Source organism: Stegodyphus dumicola, chromosome 4, assembly GCF_044657685.1.
Source record: "Stegodyphus dumicola isolate Sdum_Otavi_A_Nest chromosome 4, ASM4465768v1".
Taxonomy (NCBI): domain Eukaryota; kingdom Metazoa; phylum Arthropoda; class Arachnida; order Araneae; family Eresidae; genus Stegodyphus; species Stegodyphus dumicola.
This window is the reverse complement of record NC_140771.1, coordinates 176,715,142-176,734,219: the sequence shown is the minus strand read 5'-3', so window position 1 is coordinate 176,734,219 and position 19,078 is coordinate 176,715,142. Positions and strand designations below refer to the sequence as shown.

The following is a 19,078-nucleotide window of genomic DNA, read 5'->3' as shown; positions in this document are numbered from 1 at the left end:
TACTGAATCTTGCCTCTCGGCATTTTTCTGTGTGTGTGGGGGGGGGATGAGAAGGGTCGTAAAAGTCTCATTCTGGGTAATTAAAGTAGACATCCTAAAGAACCTGAAACGTCCTATTTCTACTAGCGTATCGTCAGGTACCTCTGACACGCTTTAGAGAATCGGAGATCGACTTCACATACCTCGCGTTTAAGGAACGTAACTAAAAGTGTACTGATATTTTAAAAGAACTTTTGAGTGCTTTTCTCATTTGTACAGTTTTGCAAACTGCGCGTCTTTTTTTATGTTGCAATTACAACCAGATCCAGGTTAAAGAATTGCTCAGGACCGACGACAGCATTAGTTTTAAGTCCTAGGTAAAATGAAAGATATTTTACAAATAAATGTAACGGTAAAACACTTAAAGATTTATTTTTATTCATAAAGCTTTATTTAAAAGACAAATCTGTAATTAGAACATTTATCTGGCTGTAAGATTTTATTTGTTAATGTTCTATTACATTTCGGAAAGCGTTATTTACTGCACCTTTTATTTTCTACACATTGATGTTCATTACAAAATTTTTGCAGTCTCTTGATTTTATCAAGCGTATGGATGGCATATTGACAGCTATAAAAATGCACACAGCGGTAATATCAAAATGAAATTAATTACAGCAGAAGACAAAATTTTACATACTAGTCGATCATTTAAATAGAAATGAAAGTGTATGCGAGTGAAAATTTGCTTAGCTAGGGAAAAGCTTAGCTGAGTACACAAGTTTTTCATAATCTACGTTAAGTTGTGGGTGTGGCAAAATTTCGTCCAACATAATTGGCCGTAACTATTTGTGAACATCTAAGTGGTAGGGGTCTGGTTGACTCATCAACATGTCCGTTATGTGACCTGGATCACGTTAAAAATCCCTACATTTGCTTCAGATATTATATATGATAATTTAAATATTAATCCTGCAAAGCATGTTGATTATTTTACTGCTTCTAGATTTTTTAACTTTTCTTGAATACCCAAAAGTTAGTTTATATTATCTGAATGTGGCTAAGCAAAGTTCAAGAAGGTTATTTAGCGAAAGTTAAATTTACCTTCGTGGAGAAATTTTTAAAGGAAACCGGTTTGTATTCATGTTACACTGGGGAAAACCACGAAACCTCCATGCAGACAATATATTCCCCCGAGTTTGAACTCGCCTCGAACTACTAGCATTCAGCAGCCGTAACCACTCGGCTACTGGTGTGGAAGGCTGTCTCATGACGACTAATCACTAAAAACCCGAGGGCCGACATAAAATCAAAATCTGGCGATCTAGGTAGAAATTCTGACGAACGCTCTTGCTGCATGGACATTTTCTTAGTTCCCTTATGAGATCATGATATGAATATATACTTTATCATTCCTTATGATATGATGACATGAATATGATGCAGTTGCCCTTAAAAATTTCTCCATGAAGGCATACTTCCCCTTACTCAGATAGTCCTGTTGTGTTTTATTATAATCTAATAAATCCCAAAGACAGACAATAACTGCGCAATAGACGTCTATGTAATAGGCAAAAGACAGCTCATATTAATGAAGTGAAATCATCTTAATAAAGCTGAACAGATACTCAACTTTTTGAGAAATGGGAAAGAAGTAATGCTTGAGGTCTCTTTCCCGCTAGTAAACGTCTGAGACAGAAAAAAAAAAAAATATTAAGAACAGAACATGCGGACATGGAAGCATAAATGCACACCGAATTCTGTTTCAGTCGTTTTTCATTTATGATGCTAAGAAGTGAACTCTCTTAGACAGATAATAGCTGAATCTGGAATACCTTTTTGTATAAAATCTCATTGTCACTTCTGTATTAAAATAAATGCAAACTGTATTTCTTTTATTTTCAAAATAGTATGTACTTTTTGCAGCACCATGAGATTGTATTTTCAAACTCAGTCATGAACTTTTATTAATCATCTCACGACTAGCCCATTGAGGATCTTGAAGAATTTTCTTGTTTTCTAAACCGAAATCTTAAATTAGACACAATTTTTGCAACATGTTAAAAATTCGAGATTGTTTAATAACAGAATGAAAAGCATTTCAGTTACTGGATTCTACGAAAAAATCCGGAAGTCTGTATAATGTTTGAATATTAAAAGGAATACCTGTAAAATATTAAACGGTCACAAAGTTTACCTTTTTTTCGGAGGAGAAAGAAGAACTATTCACGTTACAACTTTTTTCTTTTGTTGCTAATTTAATCCCAAAATTTTATAGATGTATATAAATACGAATTTTATTTATGTCAAAGTGCGTCTATAAAGACAATCAGAAATGCCATAATTTAATTAACAAAAATTAACTGTTTGACTACGTTTGATTGATAAAGGACATCACGCTGATTCTTAATTTTATTCTTTAACCTGAAATTAGACTGCAATGCTTTTACTAATGCAGCAGTACATTCAATAATATGTATGTTACCGGCAATGAGTTAAACCTGGCATTCTATGAAATACCTAGACATTTTACAGAATGTCAAAAAGGCAGTGCCTGGTCGGCAGTGTATTTTCCTTCCTAGGCATTCTGCAGAATGCTAAATGACAAATCGGCAAAGTATAAAATATATCTCCGAGTAGTTTCGAATATCCATACATTCAATACATTCATATAGAATCCAAATATTTAATACATTCATATATAATCCCTACATTTAATATATTTTTGCCTAATTCTATACATTTTATACATTTTCATTCATTGTTTTCGTTATAAGACATAAATTTTGTTTTACACGCCTTTCATTTTTCTTTAAGTATTTTGAATAAAAGTTTTTTAATGGCACATTTCTATTATTTTTTAAAAATAATGCTTATATTTTTGAGAAATTCGTGTCTTCCAAATAATAGTCTTATCATGATGTTTTTTCATTCTTAGCCTAAATATCATTTGGCATCCTGTAGAATGCCTAAATATTGTATATAATGTCTAAATAACACTCATATTTCATATTTTATCTATAATTACCAGGCATGATATAAAAAATATTTTTAATATGATATAAAATAAATACCAGGCATGATATAAAATGTATTCTATAGAATGCCGGCGTTTCATATATTGCTGGTAACAAATACAGTACATCGTTTGGTTAGTATCAAATAGAGAATTCATTTACTCACCTGAAATCCATATCGAACTGCAGATATTTGTGCATGATGGTAAGAATCGGATATTGGGGCCCCAGAAGATCTACTACCAGAATCCCCTGCAGAACTCCAAGCATTGGGATTTGTCGTCCCTGGAAGCTGAACGCCGCTTTGGTGGAGGGCCATCATGGGGCGGGAGGTAGGGATGAACATAGAACCAGGGTGTAAGTATCCATCTTGATAGGCGGGCATATGGATTGATGACATGTTTTGGAACATCGTTGTTCCTGGGGCCCGCTCTGTCCTGGGATAATCAATACCTAGCGTCATTCACGGGTGTGTATGGCAGCTTCCTTGTTGAAAGTTTTGAGGACAAGTCAAGCAAGTTCAGTTAAGTTCAAGAAAGTTCAAGATTGCACTTGAATTTGTTGAAAAAGGTTTATTTCAGAAGCAATGTTGTTCAAGAAATAGTTTTGAGACTGACTGTTCATAAGAGTAAATCAAAGAACTGACTAATAACTGATGTTCAATCAAAGGAAATAAGTCACAAAGAATGCTTAATCCTAGTGCTCTTAAAAGCAGTAAATATAATCAATATATTTTAATGTGGAATTCTCAATATCTGAAATTTATGATGTCATTTAAGTACTCTTGATTCAAGAAAAGTTCGCTTCAAAATTCTGCTTCAAAATATTTTTACAAATTATTACATGTTTTTTTTTTTTTTTTTTTTTTTTTTTTTCTTATTTCTAAATTCTTAGCAAAATTATAACTCTAAGAGCAATCAAAAACTAGGCAATACGACTTGAAAAACTCATATTATTGAACTGCATTTTTAGACATTTTCAGTTCTTAGGATTAATATATTATAATATTGCATTTAAACTGTATTACTAAAAAATGTCACATTTTTAACAAAATTCTGTGGAGAAATTTTAATTTTTTACATCAAAAAAATTTTCACATCTTCATCTTTTCCAGAAAAATTTTCCCAGATTGTAAAACGGGTAAAATATCAATATTCAGTAAAAGATATGAAGGAATATATCGGGAAATTCAAAACAATATCGGAGTGAAATATAAGGAAAAAAATCATGAATTCTTTTCTATAACTTTAAGTCAGCATGAATCAGTATTTCTTGTTCAAATGCTCTCAAAAACAGTGAAAAAATTATTACTAGTAAATTTTCTGGGAAATGATTTCGATGAAAATATGCTGTAGACTTTCTTATATGCAAATCCTAATGATACATAATCAAATCTCAATGAACATTTCTCAGAAACTGGCATCGATATCAGAAGTATGATAATTTAGATGAAATAGTATAATGTTTCGCAATCCTTTCAACGCTTTGACAGGAATAAGATGATAAATAGCACAACTAGGTTTTTATCACTTTACAACATTTAATCAGGCACCAGATAAAATGTTGATATGCGTCGTCATTTGGTAAGGCACAGTCAAGCTTTTTCGCATAGATCATCAGAAATGGGACAAGATTTATTTTCAATGGCGGTAAATCTCCCGTATTGTTCTGTCGATAAGAAGTACCACGGGAGATGGTAGTGCTCTTGCTCGGCTCATCAAAAGGAATTAACCATGCATCTAGTGTTACTAAGATGAAATCCTGTAACCATTGAAATTGGACATAGTCCTCTGCATTCAAATACGCGTTTGGTCATGCACTACTGCGTGAATGATCTATGACTCTATTGGCAGCTTCTCAGGAGTCCGTAATGGCGAAAGTAAGTATTCCCGTCACGTGTCCTCGTCACGCGTGAGCTGCAAAAGGAACCGCTGCCGTTTCTGCCACTTAAAGACCAACTTCGTCTTCAGAGCTACCAGAATCCTCTTCTCGCCATCTGCGAGCTCATGGCCTTTCTATCATCTCGCAGACGCCTTCCATGAAATTTGAGAACCTGAAAAATTAAAAAAAAAATTCTTCTAAAAATCCGGAAAACGAATACAAATGAGACAAGAAAAACGGATAAGTTTTTATCGTGATTTCTCAATTTTTACAACGAATTTCTAGATGCGTATCTTGGTCTCAATTGCCCTTTATTATATAAAAATCTCTCTCTCTTTTTTTCTTTTTTGGACAAGATATATACAGCTATTTGCTCATAAGAGTGCTCGACCGAGCGTTAAGCTATCGTATTCAATTTCTGTCCTCCATGCATGTATTCAAATTTTAAACTTTTTCCCTCAGCTAAATTGCAGCATATGTTTTATTGAGTGTTATTTATGTGAGAAAGTAAATATGTTCTGTACCGACATTTATATTTCTAAGTAATACTTTATTTTGTCATTCACAGTGTCATCTCGTTCATCTTAAATGAGTGGACGAAACGCCAAATCCATTACATGACTTTCTTTTTGATGCTTTCTTTCCGTTGCACCAAATAATGCATGGGAAGACGAGTAGTACGTAAATGGGTAAACTGATCTGGCATAAAATATGTAAAATACTGTAAATTAAACAAAACTTTTTTATGAAATACTTATTACATTTAGTACTATTTCATATTACGAGGCTATAACTTGATAAAAGTGGAATAATATTGTCCTTTAGCAACATTTATCCATGTAAAACAACTGAGGAAGAATTTTAATGTTTATAAAAAATCTTTTGTATGTATTTTATCGTTTTTAGTCTTAATCTGCCTAAACTGGCATTTGTTAGACAATTCAACTTGTTTCTGAAAAACATACATTAAAAATTCATAGTTAGGGAAAAGAAATATGCCTTCCGGAATACACAAATTAAAGATTTCATATACACTGTGAAAAAACGATTAATTAAACATAGGTGATTTTTAATTTTATCTGTTAGTTGTGACTAACAGATAAAATTAATTAAGCTTAGCAAACGCTTAATTAAGCTTAGCAAACGTTAAGAGTATTCATGCATCATTCAAACTCCCTCAGTCATATGATTTTACGGCATAAGTTTTTATTAACAAATACGCTTTTTCCCATTCAGACTGTTTATCGCATTTCCTCAAAACAAGCCTGTTAATTATTATTATATCTGATAAACGGGTTACATAGATAAATTTTTTTATTACTTTTATTTTAAAACTGTCATCTAGTGCAGAGTTTCTTAAACTGTGGGTCGCGACTCACATGGAGAACCTGCAGCAGACGGTCGCCAAAAATTTTAATAGTTTTGATATTTCTTTAACTTATTATAATAATTTTACAATTACCAAATATTTTTACACAAAGTATCTGAAAATAGATAAAGATAAGACAATACGGACAAAGAAAAAACGAAAACGTTTCGTCTGTTACTTATTTAAAATTTTCACAATGTTTTATGTCTTAAAATTAGAAATTAAAGTTAATGACCTAAAACTGCAATAGTGCATTACAGTACAAGTGAAAAAATTGGTTTCACTCACGCGTGTGTCGGATTTGCGCAATGCTTCATGGGGTTCCACAAAATTTTCGTAAATGTTATGGGGTCCAAGGGTCGCGATAAAAGTCTCTGTGATAAAAAGGGGTCACGACTGAAAAAAGTTTAAGAAGCCCTGATAGGGCATCTTCTGTGCCTTTCAGATTTATTCTTTGTAACTTATTCAGTTGCTACAACTGTACATTTTTCATACTTCTTTTCGTTCAATCTGTTAAAATCAGCACGATGTCCAGACGGGAAAGTGGTTAGTGACACTGACTGCCGTACCGAAGGGCCCGGGTTCGGATCTGATCAAAGTCGAAATGTCACCTGTGTGGTTGTAGAGACATTAGTTAATTTCGAAACAAGAGAGATGAAAAATGAGCAATGCCCTCGTCGGTACTCGAACCGGGAGCCTCTCGAATTCGCGTCGAGCGTGCCGACCATTACACTACGAAGGCATGCCAAGAAAGTAGGAGAAATACCTTATATGGTGCTCAAGGTTCTTGCCAACGACAAACACATTCTTACGCCTTGCCAACATAACAAATACGCTTTTTCCCATTCAGACTGTTTATCGCATTTCCTCAAAACAAGCCTATTAATTATTATTATATCTGATAAACGGGTTACATAGATAAATTTTTTTATTACTTTTATTTTAAAACTGTCATCTAGTGCAGAGTTTCTTAAACTGTGGGTCGCGACTCACATGGAGAACCTGCAGCAGACGGTCGCCAAAAATTTTAATAGTTTTGATATTTCTTTAACTTATTATAATAATTTTACAATTACCAAATATTTTTACACAAAGTATCTGAAAATAGATAAAGATAAGACAATACGGACAAAGAAAAAACGAAAACGTTTCGTCTGTTACTTATTTAAAATTTTCACAATGTTTTATGTCTTAAAATTAGAAATTAAAGTTAATGACCTAAAACTGCAATAGTGCATTACAGTACAAGTGAAAAAATTGGTTTCACTCACGCGTGTGTCGGATTTGCGCAATGCTTCATGGGGTTCCACAAAATTTTCGTAAATGTTATGGGGTCCAAGGGTCGCGATAAAAGTCTCTGTGATAAAAAGGGGCCACGACTGAAAAAAGTTTAAGAAGCCCTGATAGGGCATCTTCTGTGCCTTTCAGATTTATTCTTTGTAACTTATTCAGTTGCTACAACTGTACATTTTTCATACTTCTTTTCGTTCAATCTGTTAAAATCAGCACGATGTCCAGACGGGAAAGTGGTTAGTGACACTGACTGCCGTACCGAAGGGCCCGGGTTCGGATCTGATCAAAGTCGAAATGTCACCTGTGTGGTTGTAGAGACATTAGTTAATTTCGAAACAAGAGAGATGAAAAATGAGCAATGCCCTCGTCGGTACTCGAACCGGGAGCCTCTCGAATTCGCGTCGAGCGTGCCGACCATTACACTACGAAGGCATGCCAAGAAAGTAGGAGAAATACCTTATATGGTGCTCAAGGTTCTTGCCAACGACAAACACATTCTTACGCCTTGCGAACATAAATTCGTCGGCTTATTCTGATTAGGTCAGACTAGAGAGAGTAGTCTCGACAATAACAAGAAAATCAGCGTTATAAAAAGGACTAAACTATTTTAATTGTTTGTTCATTTTATTTAAAATTCTTTTAACTAGTTACTTTACACATATATTCCCACTACGTTTAAAAATATCAAACTCATCTGCTACATTTAGAAATTCAGAAATCCTTTCCTTTTTAGCTTATAATACAGTAATTTATTTTTTATGTTCCTATTCTTCCTACCTTCTATATTTCCTTATTGTTTAAAAAAACTCAGAATAAACGCTTTGCTCAAGAAACTTGCATTACTTCAAAATCTAATAGAAATTTCTTATTCTATCTTGTTCGCTTCAGTACGAAATATGTTGAAAATTTAAAGCTTTCATCGCCCATCTTGTACATTTAAGATAATTCTGAACAATTTATTCAATTAATCCTCTGTTTTATGCTCATTTCTTTTCTTATAAATTTCAATAAATACATACTTCTTGCGGATTACGATCTACGTCAAACATAGAAAAAGCACTAAACTTCCCTTGTGATACCCGATTAACTTTACCTTATTAATATGCGAATCAGGAAGTCTAGTTTTTTATTTGGTTCAGCAACTGGTGATATCTAAACACGAAGAGCTAAAAGTAAAAAAGCAGATACATATATAACGCGAGCATTTACAGAGGTTCTTCGTATATATATATATATATATTTATATGGTATTAAAAAAGGCATTTTTAATTGGTTTTTCATTAGTTCGGGAACTATTTGCGGTCTCTTGTGATTTACGGAGAGACTGGAAAATTGACTGCAATGTGTTATAAATAAAATTTTTGTGAACACATTTTATGTATAAAGTTTAAATAATTCTGGTGTTATAAAAACTCTTACTATGTATCTGGCGTTGCATCTGTTTTTACTGTATCAATATTCGGGGCTGTGCGATATATATGTGTTATATGCACTGTATACTTATTTGCACAAATCATTATTATGCACTTACCTATTATAAAACATTTGCAGAAGGCAAAAGTATCTAAAGTTAATAGATTCTATTCAAAGAATTTCGATGTTTCATATGATTTTGTTTTGAATTAATTTTATAGTTTTGGTCGATCAGAAATAAGTAAGAAAAATTCGAAACTTATCGATAATTAAAACGAAATCATGATAAATATCAACATTATATTTCTTATGATATTAAAACTTACTTTTTGATGGGCAAATAATGAGCAAAAGCATGCTAGTGTGAAAGTTATTTTATGGGTGAATTGCAGAGTCATTTTTTGTGGTGAATACTAAACTAAATGTTTATTAACTATTTGTTCTCGCCATTTCGAAGAGAATGCCTCCTTCGCGTAACAGTTGTCCTGGTGTTTGAAAACCTCTGTACCAAACATTCTGTTTCACATCAAAAACAGAAATCATTTTAAAATAAATTAATCGTCACATATATTTGAAAGAAACAGAATTTTGAACCAGGATACTCCAAATATGAGTGTTTCGAAAATTAGGTTATGCTGTTTGAAGATGACAAAACCACGAGGGCTATCTGCCTAAGAGGGGGAATGTCTTCGTGAAGGACTTTCTGAGGAAAACTAGCCCCTATTTATGTTAGACATGGGGAAAACCACAAAAACCAATTACGCAATCAGCTCTTTCGCCTGGGATCGGTCCCACCCAAGTTCAACTATCAATATTCACAGTCCTAACCACTGAGCGACTAGTAACACGAGTTTCGAAAATATGTTATAAACACTCCAAAACATTAAATTAACAAAATAATCAAGTTCTTTTTGGACTAGGCAAAGGTATTCATGAATAATAATTGTTACGAAGCAAGTCCTCGTATTAATGTATATTTCTATCGAAAGTAATAACTGTATGCAAAATTTTGAGAAGGTACTTCGAAAACCCTGCAGGGAACACTCTACGTTGGGTCAATAGCATCACCAGACAATAACTGTATTACACAGTTGGTAAAATTTTCGTTCCTCTATTCTTGCTCCTGTCCTATCCTGTAGAAGAGTGTATTGTTATCGTAGCAACAACAGCCACTGATCATTTGACTATCCATTCCGTAGCGGCTACAACTTTTATAAAATATATAAAAAGTTATTGAAAATTCCTTAGTTTTTCAAAAGAAACAACCAAAAAATTTCAACAGCACGTTTCTGAATTATATCTACAAAGTTAAAATAAAATGTCAATTTCGATAATTTAATTAAAATTACCAACGCTTAAAAACGCAACAAAGTATCTATTTTTTTTTACCCTTCATAAATTTAACTAACCATCAACAGACCATTTAGATGTAATTCAAAAAGTGTCTTTGGTGAAAATTCTTTTGCTGTTTCTTGAAAAAGATCAAAGAATTTTCAACAATTTTTTATACATTTCATAACAATTTTATTGAACAGTTTTAAGACTTTTATTGCATTATTTTTGTTTCAATTTTAAAATGTTTCTATTTTAATTTTAATTTGGATCATTCCTGCTGGAAAGGTGTCTTTCTTTTCTGATTTAATTTAGACTTAATAATTATACCTTGATTATTTAATTAGTTTTCTCGCATGCTGCGCGATTTTAATGATATATATCATTTTAATTTGAAATTTATAAATTTTTGCTTATATATATAGCTTATATGTGTGTATGTGTGTTATATAGAGAAATAAGTAAAAATATAAATTGTTAAAACTTGTCGGAAATGTTGTTGAGATATCTTCTAAGAATTATCTTTTCAGGATAACACAAATTCATTACATCAGTATCATTCAATATCTATCCTTTGCAAAATGATTGCGTTACTTTAAATACACGTTATAAGCTCATGATACGATAATTACATAAAACCCGTAAGAAATTTATTGTTTAAGCCTTAATTTTAATAATGTGGATTCGCTAACCAGCGATTGCTATGTGATTTCTATCAAGAACAATCGCAACAGCTGGTATCACAGCTTTTAACAGAACAGTTTCGGCACGTCAAGCTGAGATTGCGAATTCTCTCCTTGTTTAAACTTGGACGCTCGCTCATTTATTTAAATTCACTTAATCTGCATTTTCTGGTGGAGTAAAAAGAAGAATAGAAGTTCAGGAAAATTCAAAGTAAGAAATAAGGTTTTAATTAAAGTAACCTTACAACATAAAAGTAACCTTACGAAATAAACCTTGTGTCTTCCCCCTAATCGGTAATTAATTCAATTTATATTTTCTAATTAGTTCAATTTGTTTTTCCTTCACCGCTTCCATGATAACAAGGTGAGCGTTGTACGCGTTTCATAACCAACATTTATAAACCAAAGATTTCATGAATTTTTTTTGATTTAAAAACTGTGTACAGCACGTCTAGATGAGTATTCCGATCAAGGTAAAATTCAGAGCTGTTCTCAGTTCAAATTTTTCTCGTTCTAACATTTAAAGCTATTACTATTGATTATTTTAGTAATTTTTGTGTCACAGGTGCATCCTTCCGATCCTTCATCTTATCCACTTTTTCAATTATCTGCCACAGATTACTCTAACCATGGGATAGAGCAAACAACAAATCTTCAATGATTGAAAAGCAGCACAATTTTCATTTCTTAAAGAAGAGTTAATAATAACTTTAAAAGCTTTTCGGTGCTGCTGAAATCTCAGAGCATTCAAGCGGAATGTCATGGATACGAAGACGCTATGCTCCGTGGAATTCCATCCCACCAATCTGTTCAGTGCCACTGTGACTGCCGAGAAGCTGTGGTGTATTAAAAACCAAGCCTCCGTGGGTCCGTGAATGAACTCAGAGAAACAATGAAAAGGAAAGCAATCTACCAGGTAAATGCAGCTTAAATCACAGAGAAAACAAAGACGGCTTACCAGAAATTTATACTCATTAGGATTCGGGAGGCGTCTGATGCCATTAATCTCAAATAATGGTAATAGTTGGCGGTCGTTTTTCAAACAGACTCGCACGTCGAAGATTAATGGTGATATTTTTACGGCCACGTAATGTTGTTTCCGGCTGGACTGGAAGTTGACTTTCTTAAAGGATCTCTTCCCTCTAGTTTTTATTTGTTATAGCTGTATAGTTTCTTCATTTAAGTCTATTCACAGTTGTAAAAAACAGATATTTTAATTTCCAAAGCTAAAATGTTCCGTTGTATTATCTAACTACAAAGTAATACTTTTATATTTTGTTGTCTTATCGTTCATCCACTGTAATAGAAGTAATTATACCCACTTAAAATAGCTAAAACTTAGATCTTTACGATCATTAATATGATTGATTTTAAGAAGGAAATTTTACATGCAAATGGACCTTTACCATCAAAACTTCCAAATTATTTTACATTTTTATTTTGAAGCTTATACATTATAACTATCACATTCACGTTTCGATTTATTGATATGTTAGGTACGAATAAAGCAACGCTACTCCATACCAAGTACATGTAAAGTTATAAGTGACATCAGAGTTTAATCTTTGATTGTATCAATACCGCCCAACTGCATCAACTGCACTCCGTATCGGTTTTGATGGACAGTACCCCGGAAAAGTCCAAAGGTATCTTACCGTTCTTTCTTCTCAACCAAACCTTTCGAAAGGATTTTTAGCCGGTATTCATGTGCCCCCATTCAGCACAGACGCTATACACTTACAAACTTCCATGCCTTCACTGGGATTCGAACTCGGGCCCATCAGTACGGCAGCCATCGTCACTAACCTCAGGGTGGCTTATCATTCCTAAACTTTTATATCTGGTTGAAAAAAGGGGCTAAAGATGCCCATCAGGGTGGCTTATCATTCCTAAACTTTTTTTTAAAGAGAAATGCTTTTACAGCAAAACTATAGTGTCCAGTTGATGAAATCCATTGAGATTCAAGTAAGGTTTATACTCAATTTCACTTGGCGAGTCATTAGATAAGCGTGATTTTGTATAATTACAATGGAACAGTATACAAAATACGATTGCATAAAATTTAATATCTTCTCCCCCATATGTTCTATGTATTTCATGCATGCATTGAGCTACAAGTTTTCAAAAATATATATTACAAGTTGAGTAATGAGCCTTTTTAATGAAATTTTGAATTTGGTTGCAAGAAAAAATACTACAGGCTCAAAATATTTTAACATATTTCAAGAAAAAATAAATACTACTCTTCTTGTGTAATGTCCAAAAGATGAATACACATTTTATTACAAATATGTATGTTCCGAAAACTATGTTTTAATGAATATATTTTCTCCTTCAATGTATGAAGTAAAAGAGAATTTTTTGTGTTTATTTTCATTGTCTAAATGCTTTCAATTTAAAACGAGTTGTAAAAATTAACCGTGACAAATAGTACAGAAATGTATTTGTGTGGTATTACACAAATTATCACCACGTAGGGACTTCGGAATTCATTTAGTTAATAAAAATACATTATTGTTCAAAATACAATAATTATGAATATTCATTTGAATGGATCATTTGCGCACCAAACGTACTCGAAATATCTCCATCTCTCTTATAAAATTATACCTTGCGTAGCGAACGCCTCGCATAATCAACATGAACATGGATCAAAAAATGCCTCTCAGAATGAATTCAGGACGTGATTTTCGTCCCACGGATAGCTAAACTTGTTTTATTTTCTCCTTTGACAGGAAATTTTCATCTTAAGTTTTATCTCTTTCTGTATGGTGGTTTAACGATGCAAGCTGTCATATTGTTGAATCCTGGTTCGAATTCGGAAGAAACACTGATGTTTATAGTAAGCTGTTTCCCTCCTCTGAATTAGTCATTAAAATTAGTCACCCCCCCCCCGATGCCCATTGGGCAACGTTCTTTTTGAAGAGGAGAAGGGTTCGACCATTCCCGATGAATGTTTAGCAGGTGTCCAAAAAACAAATAAAAAAACATAAGCAGATAGGAATAGAGGATGAGATAAGTAAACGCACTTTTCCTTTGGTAAGAACATGAAAATGTTCATACATTCTTGAGCTTCTGCAGCTTCAGCGAGACTTAGTGTATTAAGCAGTCGTCCAACAGCTGTTTTCTGTGTTAGTCGCTCTGGAAATCAAGGTGCTCTATTTTGCAGACTTTGAAAGCAATGTGAGAGTATCTTCTATGAATTTTGAGTTCTGACATCATACTTACACAGTCCATTATCCCAACGCTTAACATTTTTTGTGAATGGAACTTAGTTGTTAAATGCCGACAATAACAAAACACAGAGAGAAATTACTTTTTAGGTAGGGGGAAAAAAAGAGAATACCTATTGCAATTATCAAAGAACTCGAAATAGATCAGGTCACAGTCAGACAGAGGCATCCTAATCAAGAAGAAACGGACAGAAAGCTCATTGATCTGTTCAGTGACAATAAAATGCATTACTTCTGTATCATCCTGAATATCAAAGAGAAATAAACCATCTTAAGTAACTTCTTACCATATCAGTCCCCCCCCCTCCCAAATATCAAACGTTAAGTGTAAAAAAGGATAAGAGCTTTCACTTCCAGCGAGGAACAGGGAAAAGTGAGCTAAACTGAACTGAAAAACCTGTGTACATACATAATGTAAGTTTATTTTATTTGTATTGAACTGTTAAACTCATAATATTTCAAACATTGGTGATGTTTTCAATATTCTAAAATTTTTACAATGTTTAGGGAATTTTCCACTCAGCTCGGGAAGGGATTAAAATCTTTCCTCTATAGACCATGTATAACAGCATCCCATATAATAAACGATTCTCTTGATGAACGCATTCATGGAACAGATTATGTTATCCATGCTAATCACCACTGTATTTTACCACAGAAATTTAGTTTTTTATGCAGTAATTTTTAATAATAAAAACGTTTGTAGATTTTCTAAGCAAATACTTTAATAAATAATATTAAGAATAAAAAATGTTTTCTTATTTGTACTGCTATGTCGGTGTGCGATCATGTTTACAATAACTCCAAACACGAAAGAATATTGAAAATCTCATCTCTGTATAAAACTGAGCTGAGAACCATTAATAAATAAATATAAGTGGATAGAATTAAAGTGGATAGAATATAACGAATTATTGCAATTTCCCACACTTGCTCTCATTGTTTAAATGCTAAGAACGTTCAGCTGGCAGTTGAAAGATCCAAGGTTCGAATTCCGGAGAGTCCACAGCGAATTGTTTCCGTTTCTTCGCTCCAAAATATGTGTTAATTACCTAAAGTCTTAATTTTAAAATTCAGCTATTTTGCTTTGAGTTTTTTGTAAATGAAGAAAGAACAAGCTTAAAAGTTTTAAAGCAGCATTACAAATGCTGGGAATTTATATTCGTCCCTATTTTTCGAGGAGTTGAAAAGACGTCATTAAGATCTGATAGATAAGCTAGAGCAGCCTAGTTATCAAGTAACTATCTGCGATCTATGTGTTTGTATTCTGTCAGCTTACCTTTGATGCCTTTCGATGCCGGTCTCAAAGGTTTCCTGAAGAACTTTGCACTTCCATATTCTTGTTTTCTATGAATATTTGCGGACTAATAGCCAAACTTCCTGGGAAGCAGCATTACCATTCGGAGGTAAATTTTTATACAAAAGACTGAAGACTTCAAAAAAACCTCCAGTGTTAGTCCACTAGTCGAAGTGCTCAAGCCTGGACGTAACGCTTGTCTTGGAGTCTTGCAACGCGAATATTGTAATGAGTAACTGCCACACTATTTTGACAGCAGTTTATTACTGCAAAAAATTTACATAAATATTTTACATAATAAACATGTAATAAATTTCAAACTACATCGTCTCTATGCTTTAAACATTATCCTACGCTCACACATTCATCTAAACAACTGGAAGTGTAATCATTGGACAACAGACACCAGTTATCATTTATTCCTTGATGATATTATCTCTTCCACATGGGGCACATCGCCTGTGCCATGGTGTCTATACTAACAGATGACTGTCTGTTATCCTACAGGTAGAGTACATAATATGGGAAATAATATTTTCTGCCAAGTGCAATAGTACTGGCCATACATAGCCTTAGCATTAAGCAGAATATGGTTGGTCTGATTCAGTGCTCATTTGTTCATCTGAAAAGCGATTCTGTTTCTTTTTTACCTGAAGCAGACTTCCATTAATGGTTTGGCTTTGCTATTACTGTCCACGGAAGCAAAAATCATGCATCTGCTTAGAGACAGAATGACCTCTCTTTCTTTGCTCTTACAAACGACTAGTTTTCAGTTCGATGATATATCATCCATACGACTTATGGTTATTATACTTATAATGAAGCACGATTGTGTGTAATGGAACTTTAACTGATACGCAAACATCCATTATTTGACTGCAGCCCTTTCCGAAATACAATAAATAGCGAGAAGGTTAAAGTAGAGTCTAATGTCAAGAACATGAAATCGTAGCCTTCAGAAAAGAAGGAAGGGATAACACATATGTTTAATTTATACGATTTTATTATTTATCATGAGATGTTGAATTCCGTACCAAAGATTTCCATCCCCTTTCTGCAATCCTGTAGTTAACTTCTGAACCGAGGAGTTCAACTCAATAATCAAATATGTAAATTCAGAACCAAAAGTTTTCGATTGCAGAGTCTGATTAAGAGTAATAGAAACGTATTTCTACCAGCAGTAATAAATGTTAGATAATAGCAGTAATAAAGTAGAAAAAAATATCACTACATACATACAGTTTGAACATCAGAGTATAAGGATAAGAACAAAAAACATATGAGTAATTTTATGTTATAATTATCTGCAACCACAACTAGTATTGTTCTATGTTTAAACACTTTCTTCCTCACTGAAACGTTTTTGAATATTTCCAAAGATTTCACATTGGTGAATCCAAACATATTTTATTTTCACTATCATTCACCAGTTTTCAGAGAACCAGAAAACTATATGAAGTTAAAATGTTAACTAAATATTAGTTTTTAATTCATTTTTAATTGAAAAAATCCTTTAGACCTGAGAATTTAATTATCTGCATTTTACACAAATCGAATTAAAAAAATACTACCTACTTCGTTGCATTACTACTTCGTTACATTTTTTATACTACTTCGTATCTGCCGTACAAATGTAAAACACAAATTAGTATTTTTTTACTGCATCTTCTTTGCATATAGGCAATAACTGAAAATAGACATATTAAAATCATTTCCTAAAGTTTCAAGTAAACATCTCAACGAAAATGAAGACAAAATCAACTTGACTCGTATTGCACTCTGTAGTAGTACTCTGTAGGGAGAACATTATTTCTGCACATAATCTTTAAAGTTTTGAGATTTCTAGTATCTCTAAGAATTCCTGAAAACTTTTAAGATGTAACTTCGGCACTTTTCAATCTTTCGAATGTACTCTTTTAACAGTTAACACATAAAATACTTCTCTCGCCTTCTTAGAATTCCTTTGTGGTGTAATGATCAGCACACTCGGCTCGTACTCGAGAAGTCCGAGGTTCGACTCTCGCCGAGCGCCCTGCTCATTTTTCGTGTCTTCTGCTTCGAAATAACCTAACGTCTCTACAGTAGCGTCCGAACTAAAAAAGAAAGTGGATGATTATTCTTCACCACCAGGATTTGGCAATTGGGTCCCCTAATCCCCGTAGACCTTTAAAAGGGGGAGTATATAAGGTATTTCTTCCGCCTCCTTAGCATGTCTTCGTGGGGTAATAGTCAGCACACTCGGCGCGTATTCGAGAGGTTTCAGTCCCAGCGAAAGCATTGCTCATCTTTCACGTCTTTCAGCATAAAAATACCTAATGTCTTTACTAACAGCTTTTAAAAAATCTGATATTTAAGTGCCCCCAAATCGGACTTTTTCTGAAGTGACATGTCAATGTTTTTCCACATTTCGATTTTACGCGCAAATTATGCCTAAATATTAAGTTTTTTAAAATCTCGTGCGAAATTTACGGAGAAATTCAAATATTTACCTTGGCACATTTTTTTTCAGTTTGTGCCAAGAATAATTGACTTGGCGAACTTTATAGCAACCTATTTTGCTTTCCTTTCCGTTCACTGCAGACGAGCGGGAAAAAAAAAAAAAAAAAAAAAGTCATTCTTCATACTTTCAAATAATTTTAACAAAGTGCGTAAACCACTTTTGGCGTTGTTATCGCTTATAACAAATATGACAAATTTCAAAACGCTCCAATATGTCAATTCAGGTATCTTATCTTAGAAAATTTTGAATAAAAACTAATTTTTTTGCAGGTGTACCTAAAAATACATCTACTTTAAGATGGTATTAAAAATTTTATAGGTTATAATTTAAAATTTTTTTCGAAAAATTTATAAAAATTATTTAAAAATACAAATTTAAAAACAAATCATAAAAATGGGCGAATTTTATTTGGAATTAACTTAAATTTCGAAATGTGAAAGGAAGAATTAAATAAGTTTAATAAAAAAAGGAGAGATTAACAAATATATACCAAATTCAGACACTGAGGAGATAAAATTTTGAGAGCTAATTTTTTGAAAGCTAATTTTTTTTAATTCTTTCAGAGCCTTTGAAATAACATTCATATTTTGAAGAACCCCTTCCTATATATTACATATAATTAGCCATATAAAACAAGTCTCATACATTTAAACATGCTTCAGGAAAATCCTGCAAAATGAGCAATTTGGTATATCAGAGAGCAATTTGCTTCTCATCACAGGGCTAGACGTTTTGGATACTAAAGAACATTAGTTTAAATGTTCACCGAGAGATAACATTGTACCGTTATTATAACTAAAATGCACATATTTAAATCCTTTAAAAATTTATTTTCAATTGAGAATTCTTTAATGTTTCTCATTCTGTTTGTAATGTGGTACCAACGGGCCATATAATAGCGAGATTTTTAATAAACATTTTTGTACCCCTTCCTCTGTCACATTCCACAAAAAAAAAAAAAAAAAAAAAAAAAAAAAAAAAAAACACTTTTATATGATAACGACTTAAATGTTAAGAGATTAAATGCTCACCACTTTGATTTTAACAGCACATATACTAACCGTTGATTTTCTAAGATTTT

General features: G+C 32.9%; 1 protein-coding gene across 2 annotated transcripts in view; it reads right to left on the bottom strand.

The window, feature by feature from the left end:
- LOC118200527 (transcription factor GATA-4-like) overlaps positions 1 to 19,078 on the bottom strand; it is a 229,421-nt gene that overhangs the window by 95,020 nt on the left and 115,323 nt on the right. For both annotated transcript variants that reach the window (XM_085815805.1, XM_085815806.1), the window contains one exon: positions 3,163 to 5,049. In XM_085815805.1, the coding sequence (XP_085671931.1) occupies positions 3,163 to 3,459 (297 nt within the window). In that variant the 5' untranslated portion in view covers positions 3,460 to 5,049. The remainder of the gene's footprint in view (positions 1 to 3,162; positions 5,050 to 19,078) is intronic.